The 26,117-nt window shown below is 49.2% G+C and overlaps 4 protein-coding genes and 1 long non-coding RNA gene across 7 annotated transcripts in view; 3 read left to right on the top strand and 2 right to left on the bottom strand.

Moving 5' to 3' along the window:
- Nucleotides 1-7,355, top strand: MANEAL (mannosidase endo-alpha like). Of its 2 annotated transcripts, XM_043876042.1 has the most exons (4): nt 1-691; nt 1,914-2,023; nt 4,123-4,199; nt 5,779-7,355. In XM_043876042.1, the coding sequence occupies exons 1-4, from the start codon at nt 148-150 to the stop codon at nt 6,413-6,415; spliced, it is 1,368 nt and encodes a 455-aa protein (XP_043731977.1). In that variant the 5' UTR covers nt 1-147; the 3' UTR covers nt 6,416-7,355. The 2 variants fall into 2 exon arrangements, with proteins under 2 accessions (XP_043731977.1, XP_043731978.1); XM_043876043.1 differs by lacking the exons at nt 1-691; nt 4,123-4,199 and having other exon boundaries at nt 1,953-2,023.
- Nucleotides 7,356-8,112: 757 nt separating this feature from the next.
- Nucleotides 8,113-11,840, bottom strand: YRDC (yrdC N6-threonylcarbamoyltransferase domain containing). The gene is made up of 5 exons (XM_043876045.1): nt 11,367-11,840; nt 10,688-10,802; nt 10,447-10,566; nt 9,351-9,493; nt 8,113-9,014 (listed from the first exon to the last, which is right to left on the bottom strand). The coding sequence occupies exons 1-5, from the start codon at nt 11,747-11,749 to the stop codon at nt 8,945-8,947; spliced, it is 831 nt and encodes a 276-aa protein (XP_043731980.1). The 5' UTR covers nt 11,750-11,840; the 3' UTR covers nt 8,113-8,944.
- A 141-nt stretch (nt 11,841-11,981) lies between these two features.
- C20H1orf122 (chromosome 20 C1orf122 homolog) lies at nt 11,982-12,673 on the top strand. Its single transcript, XM_043876381.1, has 3 exons — nt 11,982-12,016; nt 12,107-12,308; nt 12,578-12,673. The coding sequence occupies exons 1-3, from the start codon at nt 11,982-11,984 to the stop codon at nt 12,671-12,673; spliced, it is 333 nt and encodes a 110-aa protein (XP_043732316.1).
- A 505-nt stretch (nt 12,674-13,178) lies between these two features.
- MTF1 (metal regulatory transcription factor 1) overlaps nt 13,179-26,117 on the bottom strand; it is a 42,404-nt gene continuing 29,465 nt past the window's right edge. Inside the window, exons 8-11 of one of the 2 annotated variants that reach the window (XM_043876040.1) lie at nt 24,948-25,044; nt 23,642-24,237; nt 20,003-20,066; nt 13,179-18,831 (exon numbers count right to left, since the gene is read on the bottom strand). In XM_043876040.1, coding sequence (XP_043731975.1) covers nt 18,401-18,831; nt 20,003-20,066; nt 23,642-24,237; nt 24,948-25,044 — 1,188 coding nt within the window. In that variant the 3' untranslated portion in view covers nt 13,179-18,400. The remainder of the gene's footprint in view (nt 18,832-20,002; nt 20,067-23,641; nt 24,238-24,947; nt 25,045-26,117) is intronic. The other variant, XM_043876041.1, reaches the window with a different exon arrangement.
- Nucleotides 18,828-25,055, top strand: LOC122676609. Its single transcript, XR_006335619.1, has 3 exons — nt 18,828-18,990; nt 23,125-23,411; nt 24,909-25,055. It is a non-coding gene; the product is annotated as an uncharacterized LOC122676609 (long non-coding RNA).

Raw genomic sequence — 26,117 nt, 5'->3', positions numbered from 1 at the left:
GAGGCGGGGAGCCGCCCACGCCGCTCTCGGCGTCGCCGTCTCCCTGGGACGCGCGCCGGCTGCGCGACGCGCGGGAGCCGGGCGGGCAGCCATGGCGCGGCGCGCGCGGAGGTAGCCCGGCGGGACGCGGGGAGCGCGGGGGCCGCCATGGCCCGGCGGCGGCGCCGCGCCTGCATCGCGCTGTTCTTGGTGCTGCTCTTCGCCTTCGGCACTCTCATGGGCCTCCGCACGCTCAAGGCTCCGGACGGACTCCCGGCGCTGGGCCCGGGCCTGGAGCTGGCGCCCTTTGAACGACACCCGGAGGGGGCCCCCGCGCCGGCCGCCCGGGCCCCGGCCGCCCCCGCCGCGCCGCCGCCGCCGCCGCCCCGCACCGCGGGCCCGGGCAGCTCCCCAGGGCCGGCCCCAGCGGAGGCCGAACCCGCCCCGGGGCAGAGTCTGCGCGTCTACTCGGACCTGCACGCCTTCTACTACTCGTGGTACGGGAGCCCCGGGCGCGAAGGCCACTACATCCACTGGGACCACGTCATGGTGCCGCACTGGGACCCCAAGATCTCGGCCAGCTACCCCCGCGGCCGCCACACTCCTCCTGATGACTTGGGCTCCAGTTTCTACCCGGAGCTGGGGCCCTACAGCTCCCGGGACCCCGACGTGCTACGGGAGCACATGACCCAGCTGAAGGAAGCCGCCATCGGTGAGCTGCTCCCTCCCCCATCGCTCGGGCCCCCAGCCTCGCCCTTCTTCGTCCCCACACGCCAACTTCCACTGCTCCTATCCCCCTCACTCAGCCTGGCTTCTTACCCCTTCTCTTCCAGGACTCTAATTCCGTGCTCACCAAGAGGCACCGCCCCCATCTCTTGTATTCCGACCCCTCCACCTCTGCTCTCTGACAACCCCCTCCCCCCACCCCCAATTCCAGGGCCCTTTCCGAGGGCGGAGCTGCTGGGAGGGTCAGTGGAAGGCGTTTGCACCAGGGCTGTCCCAGGGACAGTGAGGAGAGGAGGGCAGTCTTCATGTCTGTTGGGCTTCTAGGTTTGGGTAAGTGAGGCCTGGGTACTCTGGTCCCTGAAGGAGTCTGGAGTTCAAAGCAGTAGCACCTCGGATGGCCTCTGCTTTCACACCAGGGACAGGGTAGAGCCTCAGCCCTTCCTACTTTTTCTGGCAGCAGAAAGGAAAGTTTGCAGTTGTTGTATGACAGACCCTGTTCTATTTGCAGTAAGGAGTCTTGGGGGCTTTTTCATCAGATACTCTGCTTGAATAGAAGTCCATCTGTAGGCAGGCTAGGGTGGGGAAGCTGACATTTCAGATTTTGTCACTGAATTCTGCTGGATTTTGCAGTACATTTCAATTTCTCTGGAAATGGTTAATGAGTGTGGAGGTTGGGGGCGGGGGGGATTGAATGCCAGAGACAATGGTGGGATGTATTCACAGACAGATAGCACAGACGCTGTCCCGCAGGACAGACAAGAGGGTCAACAGTTGAGACAAATGTTATTTCCCACAAGAAGGGGAAGATGACCTCTGCTCAGGGCTCCTCTCCCTGAGGGACTTCAGAGGTGCTCCTCTCCTCCAGAGATAGGGCTGTGGATTCCTATCTTCCAGGTGGGTGAGGCATTGTCCACCCATTCCCCGTTGTTTAACCTCTTGCTAATGCAGGCCAGAGGCCGGCAAGGCTCTAAGGCTCCTTCCTGGCCTGGAACATTAGGGTTCCTGCAGCCAGAGCTTCAGCACCGCAAGCGTGGACAGCTCCCGGGCTCCCAGCTCTGGGATCTGATCTGCAAGAAAAGAACCTAGCAAGAGCCTCAAACAAGATTTCATTCAGAAACAATTTGGCAGTTGGAGTTGGTTTGTGAGGAAGCAAATCTCTGTTGTGGGGTACCCTGTGTCTCTGAAGTATCCTCTGTGTTGTGTCTCAGGCGTCCTGGTCCTGTCCTGGTACCCACCCGGCATGGCTGATGATAACGGGGAACCCTCAGATGACCTGGTGCCTGCCATTCTGGACACCGCCCATCAGTACAACATCCAGGTGAGTCTCCGAGAAGAGGGCAAGTGCTCTGTAGCCCATGCTGGAGATGTCCCTTCCTCCTCCACAGGGATGGCGCCTCTTGGCATTAGTCTAGGTATGCATATACATAGTAAGTGTGATGCTGGGAGACAGGGACCTGATAAATGCTGCCTGTGTCACTCTTTATTTTTTGAGTTCTGGAAAAAATACTTTGGGAAAAACAAATAGAGAATAAATGGGAGACTAAATAAATATCACTTGGAAGAGAAGATAAAGGCAAGGAAGAAAGGGAAAGATATACTCAACTGAATGCAGAGTTCCAGAGAATAGCAAGAAGAGATAAGAAAACCTTCTTAAGTGAACAATGCAAAGAAATAGAGGAAAATGATAGAATGGGAAAGACTAGAGATCTCTTCAAGAAAATTGGAGATATCAAGGGAACATTTCATGCAAGGATGGGCATGATAAAGGACAGAAATGGTAAGGACCTAACAGAAGCAGAGGAGATTTTAAAAAGGTGCAAGAATACACAGAAAAACTATGAAAAAGTCTTAGTGACTCAGATAATCATGATGATGTGGTCACTCACAGAGACCCAGACAGCCTGGAGGGTAAAATCAAGTGGGCCTTAGAAAGCATTACTATGAAAAAAGCTAGTGGAGATGATGGAATTCCAGCTGAGCTATTTCAGATCCTAAAAGAAAATGGTGTCAAAGTGCGGCACTCAAAATGCCAACAAATTTGGAAAACTCAGCAGTGGCCACAAGACTGGAAAAAGTCAGTTTTCATTCCAATCCCAGAGAAGGGCAATACCAAAAAAATGTTCAAACTACCATACAATTAAGCTCATTTCACATGCTAGCAAGGTACTTCTCAAAATCCTTCAAGCTAGGCTTCAGCAGTACATGAACTGAGAACTTCCAGATGCGCAAGCTGGATTTAGAAAAGGCAAAGGAACCAGAGGTCAAATTGCCAACATTCATTGGATCACAGAGAAAGCAAGGGAATTCCACAAAAACATCTACTTCTGTTTCATTGACTATGCTAAAGCCTTTGACTGTGTGGATCACAACAAACTGGAAAATTCTTAAAAGAGATGGGAGTACCAGACCACCTTACCTGTCACATTGAAAAACCTGTATGCAGGTCAGTAAGCAACAGTTAGAAGCATACATGGAACAATGGACTGGTTCCAAATTGGGAAAGGAGTATGTCAAGGCTATATTGTCACCCTGCTTATTTAACTTCATGCAGAGTGCATCATGTGAAATGCTGGGCTGGGTGAATCACAAGCTGGAATCAAGTTTGCTGGGAGAAATATCAACAACCTCAGATATACAGATGATATCCCTCTAATGGCAGAAAGTGAAGAGGAACTAAAGAGCCTCTTGATGAGAGTGAAGGAGAAGAGTGAAAAGCTGGCTTAAACTTCACCATCCAAAAACTAGGATCATGGCATCTGATCCCATCACTCCATGACAAATAGAAGGGGAAAAAGTGAAAACAGTGATGTATTTTATTTTCTTGGGCTCCAAAATCACTGCAGATGGTGACTGCAGCCACGAAATTAAAAGATGCTCGTCCCTTGGAAGAAAAGCTATGACAAACCTAAACAGAATATTAAAAAGCAGAAACATTACTTTGCTGACAAAGTTCTGGATGGTCAAAGCTATGATTTTTCCCATAGTCATGTACGGATGTGAGTGTTGGACCATAAAGAAGGCTAAGTGCCGAAGAATTGATGCTTTCAAACTGTGGTGCTGGAGAAGACTCTTGACAGACCCTTAGACTGCAAGATCAAACCAGATCAAACTTCTTTCCATAGTTTCAGGCAGCTAGTGCCAATCACTGGGAGCTGGCACATTAAGTTGAAATCTATTAGCCTGCAATAGCCCATTGGAATGATTCCTAAGGCTCTGCTGTGGGAGGTGGGGGAAACTTCTCACTCCTCTCTTTTTGGGCCCGAAGGGCAGTGATTGCTTTTACTTACATTGTCCCCACCACTGCCAGGTCTCTCCTGAATTCTGCCTCTTCTTCAGGCCATGGCTGGAGCACAGACTTCATAGGTTTTGCCCCTGGACAGATACTCACCTGACCAATATCCCTTGTGTTTGTGGCAGGTGGCCTTCCACATCCAACCCTACAAGGGCCGAGATGACATCACTCTGCATGACAACATCAAGTACATTATTGACACGTAAGGCTCCAAGGCTTGGATTTTGGTGGGGATCAAAATGGGGGCAGGGATAGAAGGTTTGGAGGTGTAGGTCAAGAGACAAAAGGGCAGAATACTTGTGTCCCCAGCATCTAAAAAGTGTGAAACAGTATTGGGCTTGGAGACAGCAAGCTGGGATTGAATTCTGGTTCTATGGTCTCAATTTTGTGATCAGAAGCAAGCCTCTTAACCTTTGAGTCTTGTGAGAGTTGTTTAGTCACTAAGTCGTGTCTAACTCTTTTGTAACCCCATGGATCACAGCCTGCCAGGCTCCTGTCCATGGGATTCTCCAGGCAGGAATACTGGAGTGGGTTGCCATTTCCTTTTCCAGGGGATCTTCCTGACCCAGGGATCGAAACTGCATCTCTTGCATTAGCAGGCGAGTCCTTTACCGTGGAGCCACCAGGGAAACCCTTTGTGAGAGTTACATAAGCTACTAAATGTGAAAAGTGGCTTGTAAATGGCTTGCATCTATCATTCATTTATTCATTCAAAAAATATTTATTGAGTGCCTTCCAGTGCCAGAGGCACTGTCCTAAGTCCCAGTTGTTTAGTAATGTGTAGGGCTAGCAGAGTTTACAACCTAGTGTGTGTTTGAGGTACAGTGGAGCAGACAGTAGTTACAGACAACAAAACAAATAGTGACCCATACTATGAAAAAGTAATAACCGAATAAAGCAGAGTAATGTGTTAAGAATGTGCTTAAGAAATGGCTTTAGAATGAGTGATCAAGTGAGCTTCTCTAAAACATGTGAGCCAGCACTTAAATGAAGAGTCAGCTGTGCAGAGATCTGGGACAGGCAGAAAACCCCATGAAGAGGGCTGTCAGATGCAAAGGCCATCTGATCGGACAACTTTGATAGCAGCCAGGATAGCTGGAATGTAGAGATAGATGGGGTCATAGCAGGAATGGAGGTAGGCAGGCCAGATCAAGTGGGTGGGGCTTTGCTGGTCTCAGTAAGGAGCAGTGAGATCTGATTTACACTTTAAAAAGAGACTGGATTAAGCACAGCCAAAAAATAAACAAATAAGAGGCTGGATTATAGGGAGATGGAGTAGGAGCCTGGAGACCAGTTAGGTGGCTGTCAGTATAGTCCAGATGGAAGATGGTGGTGGCTTGGCCTGGGGTAGGGATAAGTGGTTGTAATTTGTTCTGTTAATCACTCAGACTCTTGGCAACCCCCATGGACTATAGCCCGCCAGGCTCCTCTGTCCACGGAATTCTCCAGGCAAGAATACTGGAGTGGGTTGCCATTCCCTTCTCCAGGGGATCTTCCCGATCCAGGGATCAAACCCAGGTTTCCCACATTGCAGGCGGATTCTTTACTGTCTGAGGCACCAGTGAAGCCCTGGGACAGGGAAGTGAGGCTTGAACAGAGGAATGACAAGGCTGGGGGGAGGGGCAGAACTGGGTTCTTGCTTAGAGGCATGATGAGTCCAGCTGGATCCAAAATTGTGCTTGGGCATCAGGAAAGGTCTCATCCATGGCCAGTCCTCTGGGTGTGCTGGCCTCTTTCCTCTTAGGCTGCTGGCTCAGCCTTTTCTTCCTCTTGCTCCGCAGGTATGGCTCCCACGGTGCGTTTTACCGCTACAAGAACAGCATGGGTAGGAGCCTCCCACTCTTTTATATCTACGATTCCTACCTGACGTCCCCTGAGGCCTGGGCCCACCTCCTGACACCAAGCGGGCCCCACTCAATCCGCAACACCCCCTATGATGGGGTCTTCATAGCACTGCTGGTGGAGGAGGGCCACACCCATGACATCCTGGCCGCTGGATTTGATGGCATGTACACCTACTTCGCCTCCAACGGTTTCTCCTTCGGCTCCTCCCATCAGAACTGGAAAGCTGTGAAGAACTTTTGCGATGCCAACAACCTCATGTTCATTCCCAGCGTGGGGCCTGGCTACATTGACACCAGCATCAGGCCTTGGAACAACCACAATACGCGGAACAGGGTCAATGGCAAGTACTATGAGACGGCCCTGCAGGCAGCCCTGACTGTGAGGCCCGAGATTGTCTCTATCACCTCTTTCAATGAGTGGCACGAGGGCACCCAGATTGAGAAGGCCATTCCCAAGAAGACGCCGACTCGGCTGTATTTGGACTACCTGCCTCATCAGCCCAGCCTGTACCTGGAGCTGACACGCCGCTGGGCGGAGCACTTCGTCAAAGAGAAGGAGCAGTGGCTGATGTGAGGCGCCTCGAAGCCAGGGTGGGAGGTGCTGAATCCCAGCCTCTCTGGAAGATGGCACCACGCGGGGCTCGGCTGAGGTTATAGGCACTTGCTCCCGAGTCAGCAGCTAGGTGCTTCTGGGCCCATCAAGTCAGGGCCCATGGGGAACAGAGCTAGTTCCTCAGGCAGGTGGGTGTCCTGCAGGGACAGGAAAACTAGGGGGTGTTCCAGATTGGGAACCCCAGGGGCTGGCAGGGGACTGCACTTACCCCCAGGCAGCTCCACGTCGTCAGTCACAACACTTTAAAACAATTCCTTCTAGCTTGGAACTCAGCTGGTTGGTGTTGTGGAGTCACCAAGTCACTGCACGTAGAAGGGTGTCAGGGCTCTGGGCCAGCATGCACCCGCTCTTCTGCCAGCCTGCGTCCTCCCCAGGCCTCCCTCCCACATTGGCTGTCTTCCCCAAGTTAAGAAACCATACTGAAGACTTTATAAAAGGGAAAATTCTTGGTTTAAGCTCTTCACAGTAGATTCCCAGACCCGATTATCAAGAAATAATCCTGAGCATTCACACGTTTATTCAACACACCCTTGGCAAGCACCTTACCACGTGCCAGGTGCTGGGGGGAAACGTGACCAGGAATGGCTCCTGTCTTCCTAAACTTATAGGAGCCAGCTTTCCTTATTCCTTATTTGGTGTGGCCCTGTAGCTAGTGCCTAAGCACAGCTATGAGTTTTTCCTTTTTGCAGCTTTCCCCAGTGCTGGGAGTTCACTTCATTTTCCTCGAAGAAAACACCTCTGTGCTCCAGAGCCTTCACTTTCCTAGATGAGCATTTAGCTCCAGGAGAGGACTAGGACACCCCCCTCCCCATTAGCTGCCTGAATTGAATGAGGCCCACTCACTAGAGCCGTTTTCAGTGCTACTGTGATTTGTATTAAATATGACGTGTTGTTCCTATCCTCCAGCCAGCTTTCCTTTTGCTCCCTTCAGGTCAACAAACTCTGACCCCTCAGTCAGATTCTGTGATGAACTGACAAGTGGGATGGGCTGGCTACCATATTAACAAAATGGAAAGGCCGACTTTGCTTAAGAAATTAGTAGTTTCAACAAGACTTCTAGAGGGAATATTTAACAAACCAAGGCTTATTTACAAACTAATATGCTAATTGCAGGGATCCTCAAAGCAGGCCCTGGGACATCCTCTTGGCAATAGTCTTAAAATCTACTTGAAAACATGCATTTGAAACCACTGTATTGAGTTTATGGGCTTAAGACTGAATCCCAATTCTGAGAACTGGGATATGAGGGGGGAGGGAAGGAAGTGGGCCCTACTGGTCACCAGAAGGATTTCCCAGTTCCTTTAGGTAACAGGTACTAAACCCCACCAATGGATTGGGCAGGCCTGGTCCCCTTGCTGTGATTCAGTTGGGGAAGGAAACCAAGGCAGGCAGAGACAGGTGAAAAGGGCTGGATGGTGACCTGGAGTAATTTACAAGGAGTGACGATGAGGCTTCATCTCACACATACACATTTTTAGAAACACTGAAAGTACAGTCGGACCAGGGGGAAGAGGCAGTAGTTCTCACACACTGCTGATGGTGATGCAACTTGATTCAGTTCTTTTGAAGGCTAACCTGTATCAAGAGCCATAAAAATGTCCACATACTTGGACCCAGGACTCCTACACCAAGGAAATAATTCAGAAGAAGAAAAATAAAACATGTACAAAGAGGTTTAATAGCATTCTTTTCTATTAAAGAAAAAACAAAGTTCAAATGCCCAACAATAATTATGTTTAATACTTGAGAAATATATATATGTAAATAAAAGCTGCAGGGTAGACACTGGATTTAAATAAAGGTATTACAGGTGTAAGTCATTATACTTTGTATTATGAATAAATAAGAAAAAAGTGGCTAAAAAGAACAGCAGAGATTTTCCAACATTCTTTAATAATTTGGACCCCCCTGCCCCAACTGAGCTTACTTCCCATCATTAGACCAAAATGATGACTCTGCCAGGCAATTACAGCACAGAACCAGCCCTGGTTCAGAGGAAGTAGTGTTTGGCCTATGGCTCCACAGGTTTTATCCTAACCTGGTTCCAGCTTCAGAAGCACAAAGTGCCTTTGGTCACTTGAGACTCTTAAAAAAGCATCAACTGATGCGTTAGCTGATTTGGACCTTAAATGCCACTACCCACCAGAGAAGAGGTTCTCATTAGATTGCAAACTGGTTATTTATTTTTCAAAAATCAAAGGAAGAAGAACCGAACCAGGCCATCCTAGGAATGGACTTAAAATTCTATTCAGCTTTTAGCTAATATAGGAAATTATAGATAAATTAATATAACCTCCCAAACCAGGTGTGAGGCTTAACGAGCAGCTTCTGAGTTCTGGTCTATACAGTTCAGAAAGAAACTCTGCCTTAAAAGGTCAGACTACTAACACTGTAGCCCTAGCAGCCTCTGCAAATGAGGCCTTGCCAGCTACCAGCGGTCGGACACATAGTGTCCAGCACCAGTCATTGGGCCCACCCTCCTCCAGAGTGTCACAAGCAGGATCCATGTGAGGGGAGCAGCCCGTACTCCTGGAGGATGGCTGAAGTACTTTCAAGGGCACTGGGGAGGAAACGGAGGACAAGTTAGGGTTTAACTTCTTAAAGCCCCGAGCCCACCAGAGTCTGGAAATCAGGGACCTCTAAACTCTTTGTAATATCCTGTGTTCATCAAACCCGTGATGGACCCTTTGAATCCTGAAAAAGCCAGGAAACAACTAGCAAACTTAGTTCCACTCCACCCACCACCTCTTCAAACTTCCCACGCCACTCAGGGCAAGATAGGAGGGACAACTTTTTTTTTTCCTGGTCAAGGCGCTTTTGTAAATTGCATTTCACAACCCCCCTCACCTGCTCCCCGAAATCCTATCCCTGTGCCACAGGAAAAAAAAAGACTCACCAACCAGGACGAATGATGCCAAACTTTCCAGGCACAGACAAGTCAACTACAGTTGAGCCTAATCGACACTCTGGGCTCTGGCCGTCCCCAATGGGTCCCCCATCAATGATCAAGGACAAGTGAGGCCACAGGTCCTGGAATTCCTGAGAAGAGGGAGAAGCATCTGCAATGTCACACCACAAACAGGGCACATAGGCAGAAGCCACACAGCTCTAAAGCAGCAGGCATCTTCCTCTAAGCAGGGGAAGGAAACTCAGGGTCAGCTGTGACAAAGACACTGCATTTGTACCCCAGATACTGCATCCCACGAGGTGTGGAGCTCCCCACATTAGCACCCCAAGGAGCACCTATTGAGAGCTCAAAGACAATCTTGCTATGGCAAAAGGAAATTCTACACACTGCTTCAGTTTGGGAGGGAGGAGTAAAATGACTGGAGACCTCGGTGGGAATCCAAAGCCCTGGGCTCTACTCTTGACTTTCCACCAAACTCTGTGTGACTGTATGCAAGTTATTTTATCCTGGCTGCACTGGATGGTCACTCTGGTCCCTCCACTATAATCCTGAATCTCAGCAGAACTCTGGATCAGGGTAGGAAAGAGAAATAGGTGGACTCAGCAAGTGCATGCCATTGGCACTCAACCCCTGGGCTGTGGAAAGGAGTTTCCCTTCAGAGCTGTGGACTGAATTGTTAAATTACCTAGCTTGTGGCAGAGCTAAGAGAACAGAAAAAGGAGTCCCTGGGATAAGTGACTTAACTTTTCAGTCTTCTGCTGGGCCGGGGAGGTGGGGGGGGGGGGGGGGGGGGCGGAGGGGGGGGGGAGAACGACACATACTTATGATGTCTATTATTGTTAAAAAGACATTAAGGGGAAGAAAAATCGATTCTCCCCCTTGATTCTCCAACTTTAAAACTTTTCTGAGGTTATTCTGGATTTCTCCCACCCCTGCCAAATGGGCAGACTTCCTACTATGAAACCAAAAGGGTGGCTCTCCTGCCAGGCAATTCCAGTGAACCATCATTCCCCAGCCCCCCACCCCCCTTCAGAGAAAACTGGCCTGGCTGATGTTTCTACAGGAGAACTGGGTATACTCTCACCTCAACATTCAGAGAGCTGGACTGGGAGCTGAGGTTGGCACTGGTGAGCGCGAGTGGCCCCCCAAACACCTGGGCCAAGTCCTGCATGAAGGCGTGGTCAGGAATCCGGATGCCTACAAGCTATGAGGCAAGGAGAAAGGGGATCATAAAAAGGTTGGAAGGGGTGGGGAATGGGCCTGGCCTGGATCCTAGCAAAAGCCAATGGCAGGAGTCTGGGGACACAAGAGAAAATCTGACTCACAGGAGTGAAAGGATTCAGGTCCTTGTTGAGCTCCTCTGAGCGTTCCATTACCAGGGTCACTGGTCCTGGCAACAGGTCCTTCAGGAGCCCCTCGGGTACTCTCACATGGCAGTACCTGGGAAACAAAGGCGGCGCAAATCCAACCAAATGAAAGGCACTGCTGATCCTATTCCAGAACCTAGGAAGATCTAGGAAAGGTGACCTGAGGGACTACAATGGGATCCGCCTGTCTTCCCTTTTCACCCCCAAGAGCTTGAGCAGAAGGCAGGGCTCCAGAGGAGCACCCCAGGCTTGGATCCCACAGGTCTCTGGTCTAGGAGACTACAACAGCTGCACCGCTACCGCGCTCCGAGTTTTATTTTCTTCAAAGTACTCCCTCTGTTAATTTAAGCTACCGTGCTCCCCCTCCTTTCCTCTTATGCTGTAGGAGTACCCCCAACCCATTATCACAAAAAACGCCAGGAGAATAGGGACTCCGCCTGCCTCTTTCAGCGCCGAGTCCCCGATCACGTTCGAGGCCTGGCAGACGCTAACTGCTCCATACACATTTCCAGTTCCGGATTCCTGGGTGAGCCTGGACAAGCCCCTCCCGCTCTCTGCGCCTCAGTCTCCCAAGCCTGTCACCGGAAACCCCTCCCGCGGTGCCGCCCCCATTGGGGCCGGGTCGGGGCGGCCTCACCTGTAGACGTCGGCCACGCGGCCCAGGCATACGGCCAGCGGCTTGGTCTCGCTGCGGCCCTTGACACGGTACACGGCGCCCAGTGCTTCCGAACAGCTCGCCGAGCAGGCCAGGCCGTACAGCGTATCGGTGGGGACGGCCACCACGGCGCCGGCGCGCAGCTCGGCCACGGCGGCCCGCAGCGCCTCGGTCCAGCCGCCGCGCTCCGGGTTTGCGGCCCGCACGGCCCCGCTCCCCGGGAGCCGCAACAGCCGGGCCCCCGGCGCCGGGCTTGGCGGGCGAAGGAGGCGCCCGCTCCGGGCTGAGCCCGCCGGCCCCTCGCTCAACCCCATGCTGGCAGCCACCGCGGCCCTCAGCCCCCTGCACGGACGTGCCGGAGACATCCGCCTAGGCCCTCTTCCGGGAGGAAGTGACGCATCCAGTCATCTTCCGGTCCAGGAGGCTCGGCCCCACCTCCGCGCCGGGCAACTTAAAGGGACCGCGACCCCCAGGAGGATTGAAGGAGACCGGTGGGGACGGGGCGGGGCGCTGCTTTGCGGAGCCCTAGCGCAGCGCTGGGGGCGGGGGGGTGGGGGTGGCCGAAAGGGGGGCGGTGGTCGGGCCGCGCAGGCGGAGATGGAATGGGGCCCGGGCTCAGACTGGTCACGGGGGTGAGAGGGGGCCCGTCGGGGCGGGGGGAAGGGGTTCTGACCCGGCGCAAGCGCCGGCCCTGACCGTCTGTCTCGCTCTCTCCCGGGCAGGGAGGCTGCCGGCGTGGACCGTGGGAAGGCGGGGCTGGGGCTCGGCGGGAGGCCACCCCCGCAGCCGCCCCGGGATGAGCGCGCCCAGCAGCTGCTGGACGCCGTGGAGCAGCGGCAGCGGCAGCTCCTGGACACCATCGCCGCCTGCGAGGAGATGCTGCGGCAGCTGGGCCGCCGGCGCCCGGAGCCGGCTGGTGGCGGGGTCAGTGCCCACCCCGGGCTGGGCCTGGGAGGTGGGGACTGCCCACTGGCCGCACTTGCTAAGCCCTGGCTTCCCCTGGAGGGTGGACGAGTATCCCCACCGCTTTTCCCCCTACTGCCTTTCATCTGGACGAGAGGCTTTGAAAAAGTTAAGTGCTATCCATATGCCAAATGGCCATCTCTTTCGGGGCCTAATCCAAGGCCTTTCCTCCCAACCTCACTTTTTCTTTTCTCTCTTTCCTTTTTTTTTTCCCCCCCTGTTCCAATCAGAATGTCTCAGCCAAACCTGGAGCGCCCTCCCAGCCAGCTGTCTCCTCCAGAGGTGGCTTTCCAAAGGATGCTAGCGATGGAGCTGCGGAGCCCTGACCATCCCCGAGCTGGGCGCCCTATCTTCTCTCCCTCCCCGGGGCTGGTGGCTGGACTCTGAACAACTCCCTTTCAGTAAAGGGGCCAGTCTTCACTGGCAATGGCTGGTATTTGGCTCTCAGCCTGGGGAGGCAGCTCGGCTAGCAGCTGGGTTCACTCCCACTTCATCCTGGCTGAAGGCAGTGCTGAGCTCGGAAATGTAGCCGACGAATGAATACCCAGTCTGATTACCCAGATTTGGGCAGACCAGCAGTGCTCGCCAGAATTATCTGGCCTGCTTTGGGGGATCCAGGTGGTGTTACATGTCCATTTCATGCTTTGGGGGCTCCTAGCCCCAGAAAACACTTTGAGCAGAGCCTTTATTAAAAGGAATCCTGCAGACTCTCCTGGTGACCGACCTTTCCTTTCTGTCCCCTCTCTAAAGACTCTGATGACTGGGGAGGGGGGAAGTGGTTGAAAACTGTCAGCCATGGGTAGGGTTGGGAAGAAACGCCACAGATACTACCAGATTTAAATAAGCATTTAATTAGGATTTCATTAGTATTTAATATTGCTTTTTTCAATTCCAAAAAGTTAAATTTTCACTTCTTAGCAGATATTTTAAAGTACAATATTAAGTTTATACAAAATGAGCAATTAAGCAAACACCATTATTTCACATTCTTCAAAAATACAAATTCATATTTATTCTTTTTTGGGTTTAGAGGTTTCTTCCTTTGGAAGTACTGAACCTGTAACGTTTTCATATCGCTCAGTGGAAGTCCGTTGTTCCCATGTTTCACAAATAAATTTGGTAGGCTTTTACATAATCCAAATAAAACTATTTGGGATTTTAAAGAACTTTCAACCAAGACCTCTGGCCAATGACTAGTGTGTGTCAAAAAAAGGTTGTCGTGGGTCTTGCCTCTCCTGGCCAGAAAATCTGAGCCAGAGATTCAGCAAAACCCTGTTTCCAGCCACCTTCCCCAAACAGGGACTAGGAGTTTACAGGGAAAGAGAACAGCCACCTTGAACTCCGACCTCCCACCCCCATATTCTCCAAAACACAACAAAGGATGTAGACTGTTGAGTCAAACAGTGCCCTGGGGAGGCCTGAGGACACAGGGGGAAAGGGCAAGAGAGGCCTCTTGGACTTGGCACCACTATGAGGATAACAAGGATATTGCAGAAAACACCCCTGGGTTTGGTGAAGAAAAGATTTTATGAAAAATTTCCCCGTAAGAAAAAGAGTAGAAACTGCATTGAGCTGAGAAAGTGACATGACATCATCACCCAATTTGGGGCCCAGCAAGCACACCACCAAAAGGGCAGTGTGTGGTTTTAAACTTTGCTTCCAGTAAAAAAAGCTTGTACTATGTACACATTGACATAAAGATCCAGTTTAATTTGCATTTTTCAGTGCAGACTGAGAAGCCCTCTCTTGAACAGGAGTAACAGAAATGCCCAAACAGTGATCATCAGCTTCCCCAAAAGGTGTGAGAAGAAAATGGGACCCCTTCTCTTGCCTCCCAACATATGCAAGAGAAAAGAGGCTAAACTGATGACCAATCAGAAATATGCTTAGTTCAGTTTTGTTGCCTCTCCCCTCCCCAATATTTAGGAATGGTCAATTTCTGATCTATGTCATAGCAGAACTATTTGCATATGATCTATGTAAATCTTTCTGCTTTGGCTGAAGTATGTTTTAAAACTTCTCTATTCGTTAGTAGCCTGAAAACTGAAGATAAAATGGGAGGGGGAGAGGAGTGAGATGGAAGGAAGAAAGTTCATAAAGCAGATTATTAACAGCTTTGTTTACTGGATTCAATGAGGGCTGGAGGCTTTTGCTTAAAGAGCCGACAGGATGGCGGGTTGTACCCCTGTGACCCCCACCACGCTTCCCCAAACATATTTCTGATTGGTGGTGTAGGAAAACTGTAAACTCATTAGCAATATTGTTGCAGTTCCACAAATCCATGATTTCAGTGACTCTGGAGAAGTCTTTAGATTAAGGACAATGGACCTGATTACAAATGTAAAAGTCTAGAAAGTGCCAGGTGTCTACCTAGGAACAACCGGTTTCTTCCTTTCAGGCATCACTGTGTAATGGTGAAGGGGGGAAAGATGGCAAAGGGCCAAGCAGAAGTGATGAAAAAGGGCCTCAACAGTCAGCAGAAAAAAACAGGACCCGCAGCAGTTCTTCAGAGAGCCTGAGGGGGTGCCCTTGGGCACACAGGGAAGGCTTGCATAGATTGAGCAGTTGCTGAGAATGCATAATAGTGTTTCCCTATGGACAGCCTCATAGCACAGGGCTGATAGAATGGAAAAACGCGGCCAGGCCAGGGTCACATGGGACAACGACCGTCAAGCTACACATATTGCACCAAGGTAAGTGCTTTTCTTGTCACACCTCAATTTAACTTTTTTTCTGAGCAAAAAATAAAACTTTGTGGAAAGTATATATATGTATATATATATACACACACAAAAGAAATTGCAGCAATTGAGTTAAAATAACCTAAAGTGCTTTTTTTAAAAATTATTTCTTTAATATACCAATATGAGGTTCTGCAAACCCGTCCCTTTGGACACATTCAGCATTATACAAAATCTGTCAGAAAAACCCACCCGCCCATTATCCCCATCAGTCTGCTGCCTTGACCCTGAAAGTAAAACTCTCCAGTCTATTAACTCTCCAGAGACGGTGGAAAGAAGTTCCTTGCTTCTATCCAGAGCAGTCTTCACACCTTAAGGCCCCTCCTGGGCTTTGTACCATGATCTCCTTCTAAAGGGGGGTGGGGCGGGGTGGGGCGGGGTGGGATTCAATGAGTGACACCAATTCCTGTCATCAAACTACTGATGCCCCCGTGAGGCTGGCCAAACTGCCAGGAAAGGTAGGGTCACTTTCCCTCGATGCCTCCCTCACCTACCTGGGAAGGGCCAAATTCACTAAGGCAATTTGGTGGTACTGGCCAAAGTTTGTGGCCACCTGCCAAGCCCACAAACCTCCAAATTCCCCAGGCTGACTAGCACCCTGTAAAGGGGCAGTCTAACTGGAGATGCCAGTGGGAGCCGGAAGTCTCAGTCTACAGGGGAATATGATTAAGGTTACCATGGGAAGAAAAAAGGCATGATTTTACCTGCTGGAAGTCTGCACACCTTCCCTAGCTTCACCCTAGGATCGTTCCTGGGTTTGAAAACCACTCTTCATGAAGGCTCTTTGTGGCTCCATTTTCAGTGGCCCTCTCTTCTCCAAGGCCTTTGGCACTAGAGACCAGGCTGACAGAAGTGGGGTAGGGCAGGGAAGAGTGCCAGAAGAGGAAGGAAATAAGAGACTGCCTACCCTGTGGAGTAAACCTGCTCTTCACAAACACTCACTAGCATTTTAAGCACATCCCTGATGTTTTCAAAGGCCCCCCTGTAATCTCTGGTCACCCTCAAAAGGCGGATACTTCAACTAGAAAAATCTGTCAGCCTAAAACTCGGCTTCTTTATCACCCTCAACCTTAGGAGAGCAGAAAAGTCACTGACCTGAGCAGACCCAACACAAGCGCAGCAGTGGGGAAGCAATATTTCAACCACGGGCACTTCCGACGGCTTTCACCGGGCTCCTGTTTTCCACCTCAGCTCCCAGGAGCCACATCTCAGGTGAGCCTAGGGTGGGCGCAGGGGGAGGTCACTTGGGACCCCACCGTGCTGCTCTCTCTCAGAAGGTGTGGAGAAAACAGCCAGGGACCTACCGCAAAGCTTCCCATGAGCTCAAGGCCTAGCGACAGCCAAGGACAACCCATATTCAGCAGCTATTTCCCAGGGAGACGAACCCACTGTGGTAACACAAGCCTCCTCCTGCCTTATCAACTTCTGCTGAGGTCAGTGGTCACCCAGAACCCACCAGCCTTTTGGACAGGAGAATGCAGAGGGTCAAAAAAGAAACGGATTCTCCTGACTAGACTCCAGGAGAGAGACACCACCAGCTGCTTGTAGTTAAGCCCACTTCTCTTCGGCAGTCACAGTTACCACCTCTGCCCTCTCATCCGAATCTGTCCCTGAACATCCTGTTAAAGGCAGGGCCCCTGGCTCCCAGTAAATGATTACTCTAGATAATGTCTTAGCTGGCCCTGAGAAATGGTGCAGGGAACAGGACAGTGACAAATGCAGATCTCGTCACCTTAGGGAGTGAAAAAGGAAGGCAAAATTACAGCTGCTTTCTGCCCGACGTCGTTGACTCAGTAGGGCAGCCCTGTGTGTGGCAGGGACGAGGCCCTTGGGAGGCAGAGACCTCGTTAGACCTTGGGCCGTACCTAGTTTCTGAGTTCAGTGAGTGTGGGGAGCACTCGTGACTACATTAATATAGCCAGTTAAGAGAAACTTTCCATTTTAGTGTGGATTGTATTTTATATTTTAAGAGGCAATGACTGATTCGGAGCCAAAGGCAGAGAGATGGATATAATTCTACACAGAAATAAAAAAATTTTTTTCCCTATAACACAACTTAATGAAACATTCCAAATGAGATAACTTATTGCAACATTTCAGGCTTTTTGGTGGAAGGGGAACTTTTTGTTTTACCCTGAGTAGAAGATCATCGCTTTGTGTTTTTTTTTTTCTTTTTTCTTTTTTTTGTTTAGAAATCATATGACTAAGCCGAGCAAGTCACATCCTTCTTTGCACTGTACTAGGCTGTATGCAAAATCCAGAGGGGTGACAGGCAGAGATTGGGGGCGGAGGGGCAACCAAAACCCTGGCTGGAACCCAGAACCTGCCGATGACATGCCACCAAACATCACTCCCATCAAGCCGCACCTTCTCCTGATCAGCAAAATGCAGCTCTTCTGCTCCGAGGAAGAAGATACCATTCAGGGAAGGCAGACCACCAGCCATCAACTGGCCATAAACCACATGTCCACTCTGGACAAAACAGGGATGTTCCCCAAGAAAAATTCATCACTGTGATCTGCAAGCCCTGGCAACCAGCAGAGAGAGAGAGAAGAGAGAACCCAGAGCAAAGAGTATGATCACGTTGATAGAGCCTGCTCTGCACAGGTGTCGCGGACAGAGAGCAGTCAACAACTTGCCTAGGGCTCCCGTGGAAGCGGACAGTCCCCACAGACTCGGACCAGGATTTTGGATGCCCGTTTGTGATGCCGCTGGCTGCAGGGTGACATCAGCCATAGTCACCCTCAACTCCACCATCACCAACCACAGACCACAAAACCACCTCGCCCAGTCCCTGTCCAGCTCACAGCCGTCTGACCTGCGTTTGCCACTTGCCTCTTGGATGGAGTGAGGGTCTGGCCTCGCAAGCAAGCTTCAGCCTCAAAAGACACACAGGGCACCGCAACATCCAACACACTGAACTCCACTGCCCAGACTACAAAGACCCCCAGTGCAGGTGATGGGCAGCATCAGATTGATGGAAACCACACCCTTTCATTTAGAATTTTTATGCATACGAGTAACCTTAATTTCCAAGTTCACATGACAATAAGCAAAAGTGACATACAGTGCAGCCAAACAGTTCATTTATAACTTAGCTTTTTTTTGTGTTTTTGTTTTGTTTTTTCCAAAGATCAGTTCATTAAAAATGGATGCTCCTGGGATAGGAATAAAGAAAATACGTCTGAAAGGTGAGGATTTCAAACAGTAGATTTCTTCATCCTTCAAATTGCTGACCCCCACGATGTCAGGCATCACACACCTCCTGCTTCCTGCTTGGCCTGTGCCAGGAGGGGAGCACAAGCGGGCCTTTCACTTGGAGAAGCTGCTGGTCAGGCCCATCTCTTCCTCCTCCTGCAGTAGTGCTTCAATGGGAATCAGATTGGAAGTGGTGTCCAGGCTCTGGAGGGACAGAAACTCTGACATATCTATGGCACGGAGCGGCTCTGTCTGCGGGTCTGAAGGAGTCACCGCCTGTCTGCTTTGCTCACAGGGAGGGGCAGCAGCAGACGAGGAGGACAGGGGGATCGGGGGTGGGGAGAAAGTCTGTGGGGGCAGCTTCAGGCTGGGCCCGTCAGGAGGCTGGGCGCTCAGCGTGGGAGGGGGCGGGGAAGGACAGCCCTTCCTCCTGCTGGCCGCCCGCTCCTTGGCAGAGTCCCGGCACGCGCACTGACACTGACAGGCCTCCTCTTGTTTGATGATGATCACAGGAACACTGAGGCCGATCTGCTGAACCGCGCTCCCTGCGAGAGAGGCGAGAGAGACTGCTCTTCACGGAGCCACGGGGCAAGGGCAGGGCAGGAGGGTGTGAGACTAGCGGAGCCCCGTGGAGGCAGAGGGAAGGGAAGGCTTGGATGCCACGGGTTTTGTTCTGCTTTAAACTGGACCGCATTCTTCCTCAAGTAAGAAGCCCCTGACACTCCCCATCCCCTCCACGACAGAAAAGCCACACACCATCTAAATGCACCCTATTCTCCTAGCTTCATCTCTGGCCACTCTCCCAGGCACCCGCCATACCAGCCCCAGTGGATGCCTCTCTCTCTCTGCACGTTCCTCAAAGCTCTGGGCTCAAGAGCTCGTCCTGCCTCAATTCTTCTGGAGAACTTAACTCATCTCTGAGTTCATTCCCCTCCTCTCCCAGTGCTTCCAGGCAGTGTTTGCAGCAGGCTTATACCTTAGGGCTGGCCCAAGGGCATTAAGAGCCAGTCCACACTGTACCGTTTAGCCCTGCCTGCCCCAGAGGCTCTGACCTCCTTTAGGACATCCTGCTCAACTTTGCAGCCATGGTCTCTGACACACTTGTGCACACTTCCTTCTCTCTTGAATATATCTGTTGTGCACAAGCACACTCTGAATTCAGACAGGGTTCATGTGTCTCGAAAGACCTAGAGACCACGGGGCAAGAGAACAGGTGGGGGGCGAGGCCTGTCTGAACTAGTGCTTTGGCTCTGCCACAAACTCACTGATGCCTTTGGGGGACTCGTTTCATCTTTCAGAGCCTGAGTTTTTTTAATGTATAAAATAAAGTGTTTGAGAAATAGGACCCTTTAGCTTTATAGGAGTTTCTGACCCAGATGCTATTTCTTCATTACTGTAATTAGAAAAGAGTCCAGTGAATTAATAACTTCTCTCTTTAGCATTAACTGTGATTCAGACTTTTTTCTGGCTACATTAAAGACTACATGTAAAAGGGAAAGAACCATTACTAGTTAAAGAATGTTAAATGTGGTATTTATGCTGTAAGTGCAGTAACTTTCAATAGCTGTAAGAATATGAAATATTCTAATAGAAAAATAATACACGATAAATTTAATTAAAAAAAAAAAAAATCCAGGGCAAAGCAAGATTAACTAACTGTGCCTCAGGGGGCCCAGAGAGTTGACTTCCATTTAAAGCTAACACAGAATTACATACCTGTGCTACTGGCTACTGGTACTGCAGTGGTAAAAAACACCTTCTCAACTTTAGATGCTTGCTGCTGGGGGAAAAAAAAATCACATTTATGGCTACTCAAATATGATAGATCCCCAAGGACATGACGCCTCCCCAGCTGTAACAGTCATCCAAGAGGACAGAAAACCCTCAGTGTTTAGGGATTTTTGCCCTGAGCGATGTTTTGTTTGTGCTCTGACATGAGGTCACCACACTGCTGGACATTCAGTGCTAACAATGTAGCTGTTTTTGTCCCCTACTTCTTGGCTGTCTCCCAGCTGCTTAATTCCAGTAGGTTCTATGTGCACAAAGGCTCCTCCAAGGTTGCTTTTCTCAAGTGGACGGTCTTCTCAGGGGGAGCCCGAGGGCTAGCTTCCCCTCTAAGCTCCCTACTCCCTGCTGACTCCCAAAGTTCTTTTTACCCCTTGAGGACTAAGCTGCAGGCTAAGGAAAGGCCAAGACGTCCTCTCACAGGCAGAAGACCTATGAAGGCCCTGGGCAGTATGGTATAAGCTGCACAGGGTGGTGCCCAAGGGGGGGCCCTGGACTCAGCCACACCAGGATTCAAGTTCAGGCTTGGTCATTTACTAGTTGTTGATGTCAGGCAAGTAATTTAACCTCTTAGTCTTGGTTTCCTCACCTGTAAAAACTGGGATGACAATCCAAAGACTCTCCCAAAGGCCCCAAAAGGATGAAATGAGATGATGCATGTGAAGCCTGGGGCACACCATGGGGATTCAGCAAACACTAGCTGTATATATGATTACTAAGTAGGACCATCAAGTTGTGCCCAGAAATCACCCTTCACTTTAGTACACTTCTTATTCAATTGGCTATAGGGTTTTTGCTTTCTCCAAGTCATATTAAAAAGGGCTTTATCTTTCGTCCTTTTAAGGAAAATAAAAGTGCCTCTGGGATGAGTCTAGGAGGAGTATGAACGCTTCTGGCTAAGTCATAGGGGAGACATCATAAAACAATCATGGAGGGTGAGACTCACAAACAAATACATGAAAATGTGCACGTGCTTAGTCACTTCAGTCATGCCCGACTCTCTGCGACCCTACGGACTGCAGCCTCTGTCCATGGGGATTCTCCAGGGAAGAATACTGGAGTGGGCTGCCATGCCCTCCTGCCGGGGATCTTCCCGACCCAGGGACTGAATCCAGGTCTCCCACACTGAGGCGGATTCTCTACTGTCTGAGCCACCGGGGAAGCCCACACGGAAACGAGCTGGATGGAAAAAGCAGCAGCTGCTCCATGCGGTTCCCCAGGGCAGCACAGATCCGGAAAGAGGAGGCATGTGGATGCCAGAGGGGAGGAGAGAAACAGGCGAGGGAGGTTAAGAACTATGAAAGTCCGCTTGCAAAACACATGTGTCATGGGTATGAAATGTACAGTGTGGGGGATATAGTCAATAAGTGTGTAAATCTCTGGATGGTGACATATGTCGTGGTGTCACATATGGTGACTACTCATCATGGTGATCATTTTGAAATGTACAGAAATATCACTATGTTGTCTTAACAGGAACAGAGGCAGGTCTGTGGTACTTCAAAACAAGCAAACAGACTCACTGAAAGATCAGTTTGTGCTTACAGGAGGCAGGGGTGGGGAGGGGAGAGGGGGAATTGGATGAAAGCAGCCGCAGAGCCAGACCTCCAGTTAGGAGATAAAGTACTAGGGGCACAGCGCACCGTGTGATGGACACGATTAGCAGATTAACACGGCTGTAGGTTACATAGGAAAGCTCTCTAAACAGTCAATCCTGAAAGTTCCCACACACAAACATTTTTTTCTGTATCTTTAATTTTGTATCTATCACGTGATGATGGATGCTCACTAAACTTGTGGCAAAGTATTATGCTGTATGCCTCAAACTTATACTCTATCAATTATATCTCAATAAAACTAGAAGAAAAAAGAAAAAATGCCATTATCACATATGAGATAGTAGGATCATTTTCTGTATACAGCCATCAGCAAATATAAGAACAGTAAAAATAATGGGAAAAAAATTTCTGTTTTGGCCGTGTCGTGTAGCCTGCGGGATCTTAGTTCCCCAAGCAAGGCTTGGCTGCCCTTTGCGGTCAAAGTGCAGAGCCTTCACCACTGGACTGCCTGAGAAGCCCCTGAAAATAATTTTAAATAATGAAAACAATAATAATAACCAAAAAACCCAACTACCTGGAGGCAGATTGGATCATAATGCTGAAGAGACCGTTCCAGGGATGCTGGCCATCTGAAACTGGAACTAGGGTGCCTCCAGAGGTGGCTGGCATCCGTCCCATTTATGGAGTTTGAGTGCTCTTACCATTTAGCTCTAACCTACGTTTGCAGTTTGTCTGACAGCATCATACATCCACCCAGACCTACTCCTACTTAGTGAGACCTCTCCTCCACATAATTCCTACTCACACCTCAAGAAGTCTCACCTGACCTGTATGGCCACCCGACAAGCCTCTAGTCTCTGAACCCCTCATCTGGCAGCACAAGGTAGCAATCAGGAGCATGGATTCTGGGACTGGTCTGTCTAGGCTTTGCCATTTATAAGCCTTGTGACCTTGGACTAATCACTTAACTTCTCTGGGTCTCAGCTCTCCACTGATAAAATCATATCTACTTCCTAGGATTTTTGTGATTAAAATACTTAGCACGGGGAGTGACACATCTAGAGATACAAACATACAGAGATGTTAATAACTATTTATCAATAATAATTCACTTACAATAGAGAGACCACATTGATATCAGTTGTCAATAATGAGGGAAACTAGGCTGGGGGTGGACAGGGAGCAGGAAGTGTATGGAAGTTCTTACTGTCTATTCGATAAAACCTAAAAAATATGTATAATCTAAAAATAAGGTACCTAAGGTAATGACTGGCACGTTAGATCCTCAATTTTAATAAGTTAGTTAGCATAGGAAGCCCATACATATAGTAAGGGCTCAATAAGTCACAGCCATTGTTATTTTTTATTACCATTATTTTTATTATTTGACACTTTATCTACTGGTAGCATTAACTTTCTTTTAGGCATTTTAGCCTCTTTAACTAGAATATAAGTTTTTATCAAAAAGAAATCATGTTCTTTTCACTTTTCCAGATTTCCAACAGTATCCTGTGTGGTACCTGGTATCGAGCAGGCCCTCAAAATATACTCAGCTGAACAACCACATCATTTCCTTAGCCAAGGAGACCACACACTTGGGTAGAATATGGCCCTACGATGGACTATGGGAGCACAGATTACTTCTGACTTGGCCACTGCGGTCTGTTTCCATCTAATGAGGTCCCATCAGTCCCTCAGCCTAGGCTGGACTCTGCCTTGGAGATTGTTCTTGGGCTATCCTGTCGGAGTTGACAGAATCAGACCGCGGCTGAAATACCTAGGTAAATTTGAAAATTGTTTCTCTGGCCCTCTATTATAAGTATTGAATGCAACATTCCCAGATTTACACTGATTATGGGGGAAATGACTGGTAGAATGATGTGTTTCAGGATAGAAATGACAGCCGTTTTCCTTTTTTGAAGTAAAGGCCTCTGAACATGTCACCCATGTCACAGAACATGTCACAGAAATATACTTCACCCCACTGGATCCCTTTCCACATCATACTTACAATTTGTTCTTGAGTTTGCGGTGTGCTGGTGGCACCATTTAGTATCCACTGTAAGTTCTGCTCTCCCATGACTAGGCTGGGCTGCAGGATAGCCGTGCTGGGAGTCGGGGTGATGGTTATAGTGGGATTGCTAGTTAGGACAGAGTTGGCATCCAGGGGCAGAGTCTGGACCATGGCTGGCAGGGGCTCAGTAGTACTTTGTGGTTGGGGTGGTGCTGCCATGGCTGACGCCACTGCCGCTGCTGACGCCAAGGCCCCAGCAACAACAGAGAGTCCTGGCACGACGGGCTGCGGTGCCTGGAGGTGCGGAAGAAACTCTTGATGATTAGCAGCAAACTGCGTGCTGTGGGCAACAGGCACTTCTGGAGGTTGTAAGAGAGCAGGGGGGTTGCCAAATGCAGCTTGCTGGGAACCAGTTCCTAGGGAGGGAGCAGGCAGAGGAGCAGACGGTGCTGAGGCTGGTAGTAGAGACTGAGGTGGCTCGGAGATGCCAGGCTGCAGTATAAGTGGAAGAGATAAAGATGCTGAATGTCTTGTGGATGGCGGAACATCACTGACTGACTCCGCATCACCATTAAAACTTTCAATCAAGGCAGCTGGCAAGAGAAAGAAATAGAAATATAGACACACATTCCAACCCTTATATAAGCCACAAAAACACAGTCTCTATGGGCTACACCAAAGACAGCTGAAGTCTGTCAGGGTCGATTCCTTCACTGCAGACAGGCTGGCTCTCTGCTTTTCATGTAATGACCCCTCTGGTCAAAGGACCAGGCTTCACGATCAACCTCACTTTCTAAACGTGAAGACCCATATGGGTCTAACCATAAAAAAAATGTGTCCTGTGGCTTTTGTGGAAAAGAGATTAGATATTCTTTTCTTGGCATATGACCACTGAACACACTTTCTAACTACTGTGAAGCTTCAGGGACATATTTTCATTTAAACACAGTTTGATCTACATATCTGAATTTTGGCTTGTGGATTCTGCCCACTCATGAATGGGGAATCACATCAGAAGTGTTCATGACTCCTCTCACTTTTTGAAACCAACGAAAGCTGTTGGAAAAGGGGACCCTATTCATTTGAGGGTCCAGGAAAAGTAGATCCTCAAGTAAACCCTTGATGAGGGAAGCAGAGGGAAAAAAAAAAAAAAAAGCCCATCCTTCTCTGATCCCTCAATGAAAGTACACTTCATTCAAAGAACCTGAAATATATCACTCTGCTTGACATCTACTGTGTCAACAGTGTGAATTCTCCTTCCCAGTGCAGAGATCGGAGCAGGAAGAGAGTCTGTGTAACAAACCTGTCTGTTGAGGATCTTCCTGAATTGCCGGATCATCTGACTTCTGGAACATTGGTCCAAAAATGATTGCTGGTGAGAGAGTGCTGAGATTCTGGCCCTGTGTCAGAGACAGAGACAAACGCATGAGGCGCGCCATCCAAAAGCAGGTCTGCACCACGAGACAGCACAGAGCGGCAGGACGAGAAGCATCTTTGGCTCTGCTTCCTGTTTATAATTTCTCTTCTCCTAAGGTGACATTTACTCCCTTAAGCCCCAGACACTGAAGAGCTGGGTCTTCAAACACTCTAAGGCAGGAGTTGGCAAACTGACTTGCTGGCTGAATGCCTGCTTCTGCAAATAAAGTTGTACTGGAATAGGCATTCTGGTTCACTTTTGAATTATCTCTATAGCTTCTGCACTGCAATGGCAGAGCTGAGGAGTTGTGCAGAGAATGTATTGGCCACAAAGCTGAAATTATCTATCTGGCCCTTTACCAAAAAAAAAGTTTGCTGATCCCTGCTCTGAAAGAGAAAATCCTACATAAAAGTGGTGTTGTATAATATCTATTACTTGGAATTTGCTTTTCTCATGTAATAATAATAATAATATATTGTGAATATCTTTCAAGGTTATTATATAACATCTATAATATTCTAATATGTACACATGGTGGTGAATCAAACAATAAAAAGAAACTTATAATAACAGACAATAATAATGGCCTTATCCTCACCACTGTCATTCCAAGTCATTTCTTTCTAACTTACAGTTAAGAAAAGGTCAGAGGCATTTTGAAAAGCTATGAAAAACCGAAACACCTAGTGCCCTAAGGGCTTGACTCCTGCCAGGCACCAAATAAAATGACCACCTCTAGGCTTCCCTTTAGTTTATTTAGGCGAAGGGGAAAAAGAGTAATTCTTTTCTCTATGGTCCACCTCCACTTCGCATTTTGTAGAGCAAGAGTGACAAAAGCAAGATTCCAAGAAGTTCAGTGAAGCTGACGACCAGTGTGATATAGGGCTGGCCAAAAAGTTTGTTTGTATTCTTTGTAACACGAAGGCAGAAACCTATGTAAGGCTTCCAGCCTCTAGTCCAGAGGGAGTTAGGAATCACAGGCCAAGAAAATGCCTTGAAACTTTTCATCATGACACAAAGTAGGAAATTATATAGTTTATAATAATTTATGAAAGT

Source organism: Cervus elaphus, chromosome 20 (assembly GCF_910594005.1).
Source record: "Cervus elaphus chromosome 20, mCerEla1.1, whole genome shotgun sequence".
NCBI classification, from domain to species: Eukaryota; Metazoa; Chordata; class Mammalia; order Artiodactyla; family Cervidae; genus Cervus; species Cervus elaphus.
Note: the sequence above shows the minus strand (reverse complement) of the source record. Positions and strands in the feature narration are given on the sequence as shown.

What these genes read in the sequence shown, in the direction of transcription:
- MANEAL (XM_043876042.1), top strand. Translation starts at nt 148, where the DNA reads ATGGCCCGGCGGCGGCGCCGCGCCTGCATCGCGCTGTTCTTGGTGCTG. An exon ending in GCTGAAGGAAGCCGCCATCG is followed by an intron (nt 692 to 1,913) that starts GTGAGCTGCTCC and finishes GTTGTGTCTCAG; the next exon opens with GCGTCCTGGTCCTGTCCTGG. An exon ending in ATCAAGTACATTATTGACAC is followed by an intron (nt 4,200 to 5,778) that starts GTAAGGCTCCAA and finishes CTTGCTCCGCAG; the next exon opens with GTATGGCTCCCACGGTGCGT.
- YRDC (XM_043876045.1), bottom strand. Translation starts at nt 11,749, where the DNA reads ATGTCTCCGGCACGTCCGTGCAGGGGGCTGAGGGCCGCGGTGGCTGCC. An exon ending in CGCGTGGCCGACGTCTACAG is followed by an intron (nt 10,803 to 11,366) that starts GTGAGGCCGCCC and finishes TTTGTTTCCCAG; the next exon opens with GTACTGCCATGTGAGAGTAC. An exon ending in GGCATCATTCGTCCTGGTTG is followed by an intron (nt 9,015 to 9,350) that starts GTGAGTCTTTTT and finishes TTTCCTCCCCAG; the next exon opens with TGCCCTTGAAAGTACTTCAG.
- C20H1orf122 (XM_043876381.1), top strand. Translation starts at nt 11,982, where the DNA reads ATGGAATGGGGCCCGGGCTCAGACTGGTCACGGGG. An exon ending in GGCTCAGACTGGTCACGGGG is followed by an intron (nt 12,017 to 12,106) that starts GTGAGAGGGGGC and finishes TCTCCCGGGCAG; the next exon opens with GGAGGCTGCCGGCGTGGACC. An exon ending in CGGAGCCGGCTGGTGGCGGG is followed by an intron (nt 12,309 to 12,577) that starts GTCAGTGCCCAC and finishes TGTTCCAATCAG; the next exon opens with AATGTCTCAGCCAAACCTGG.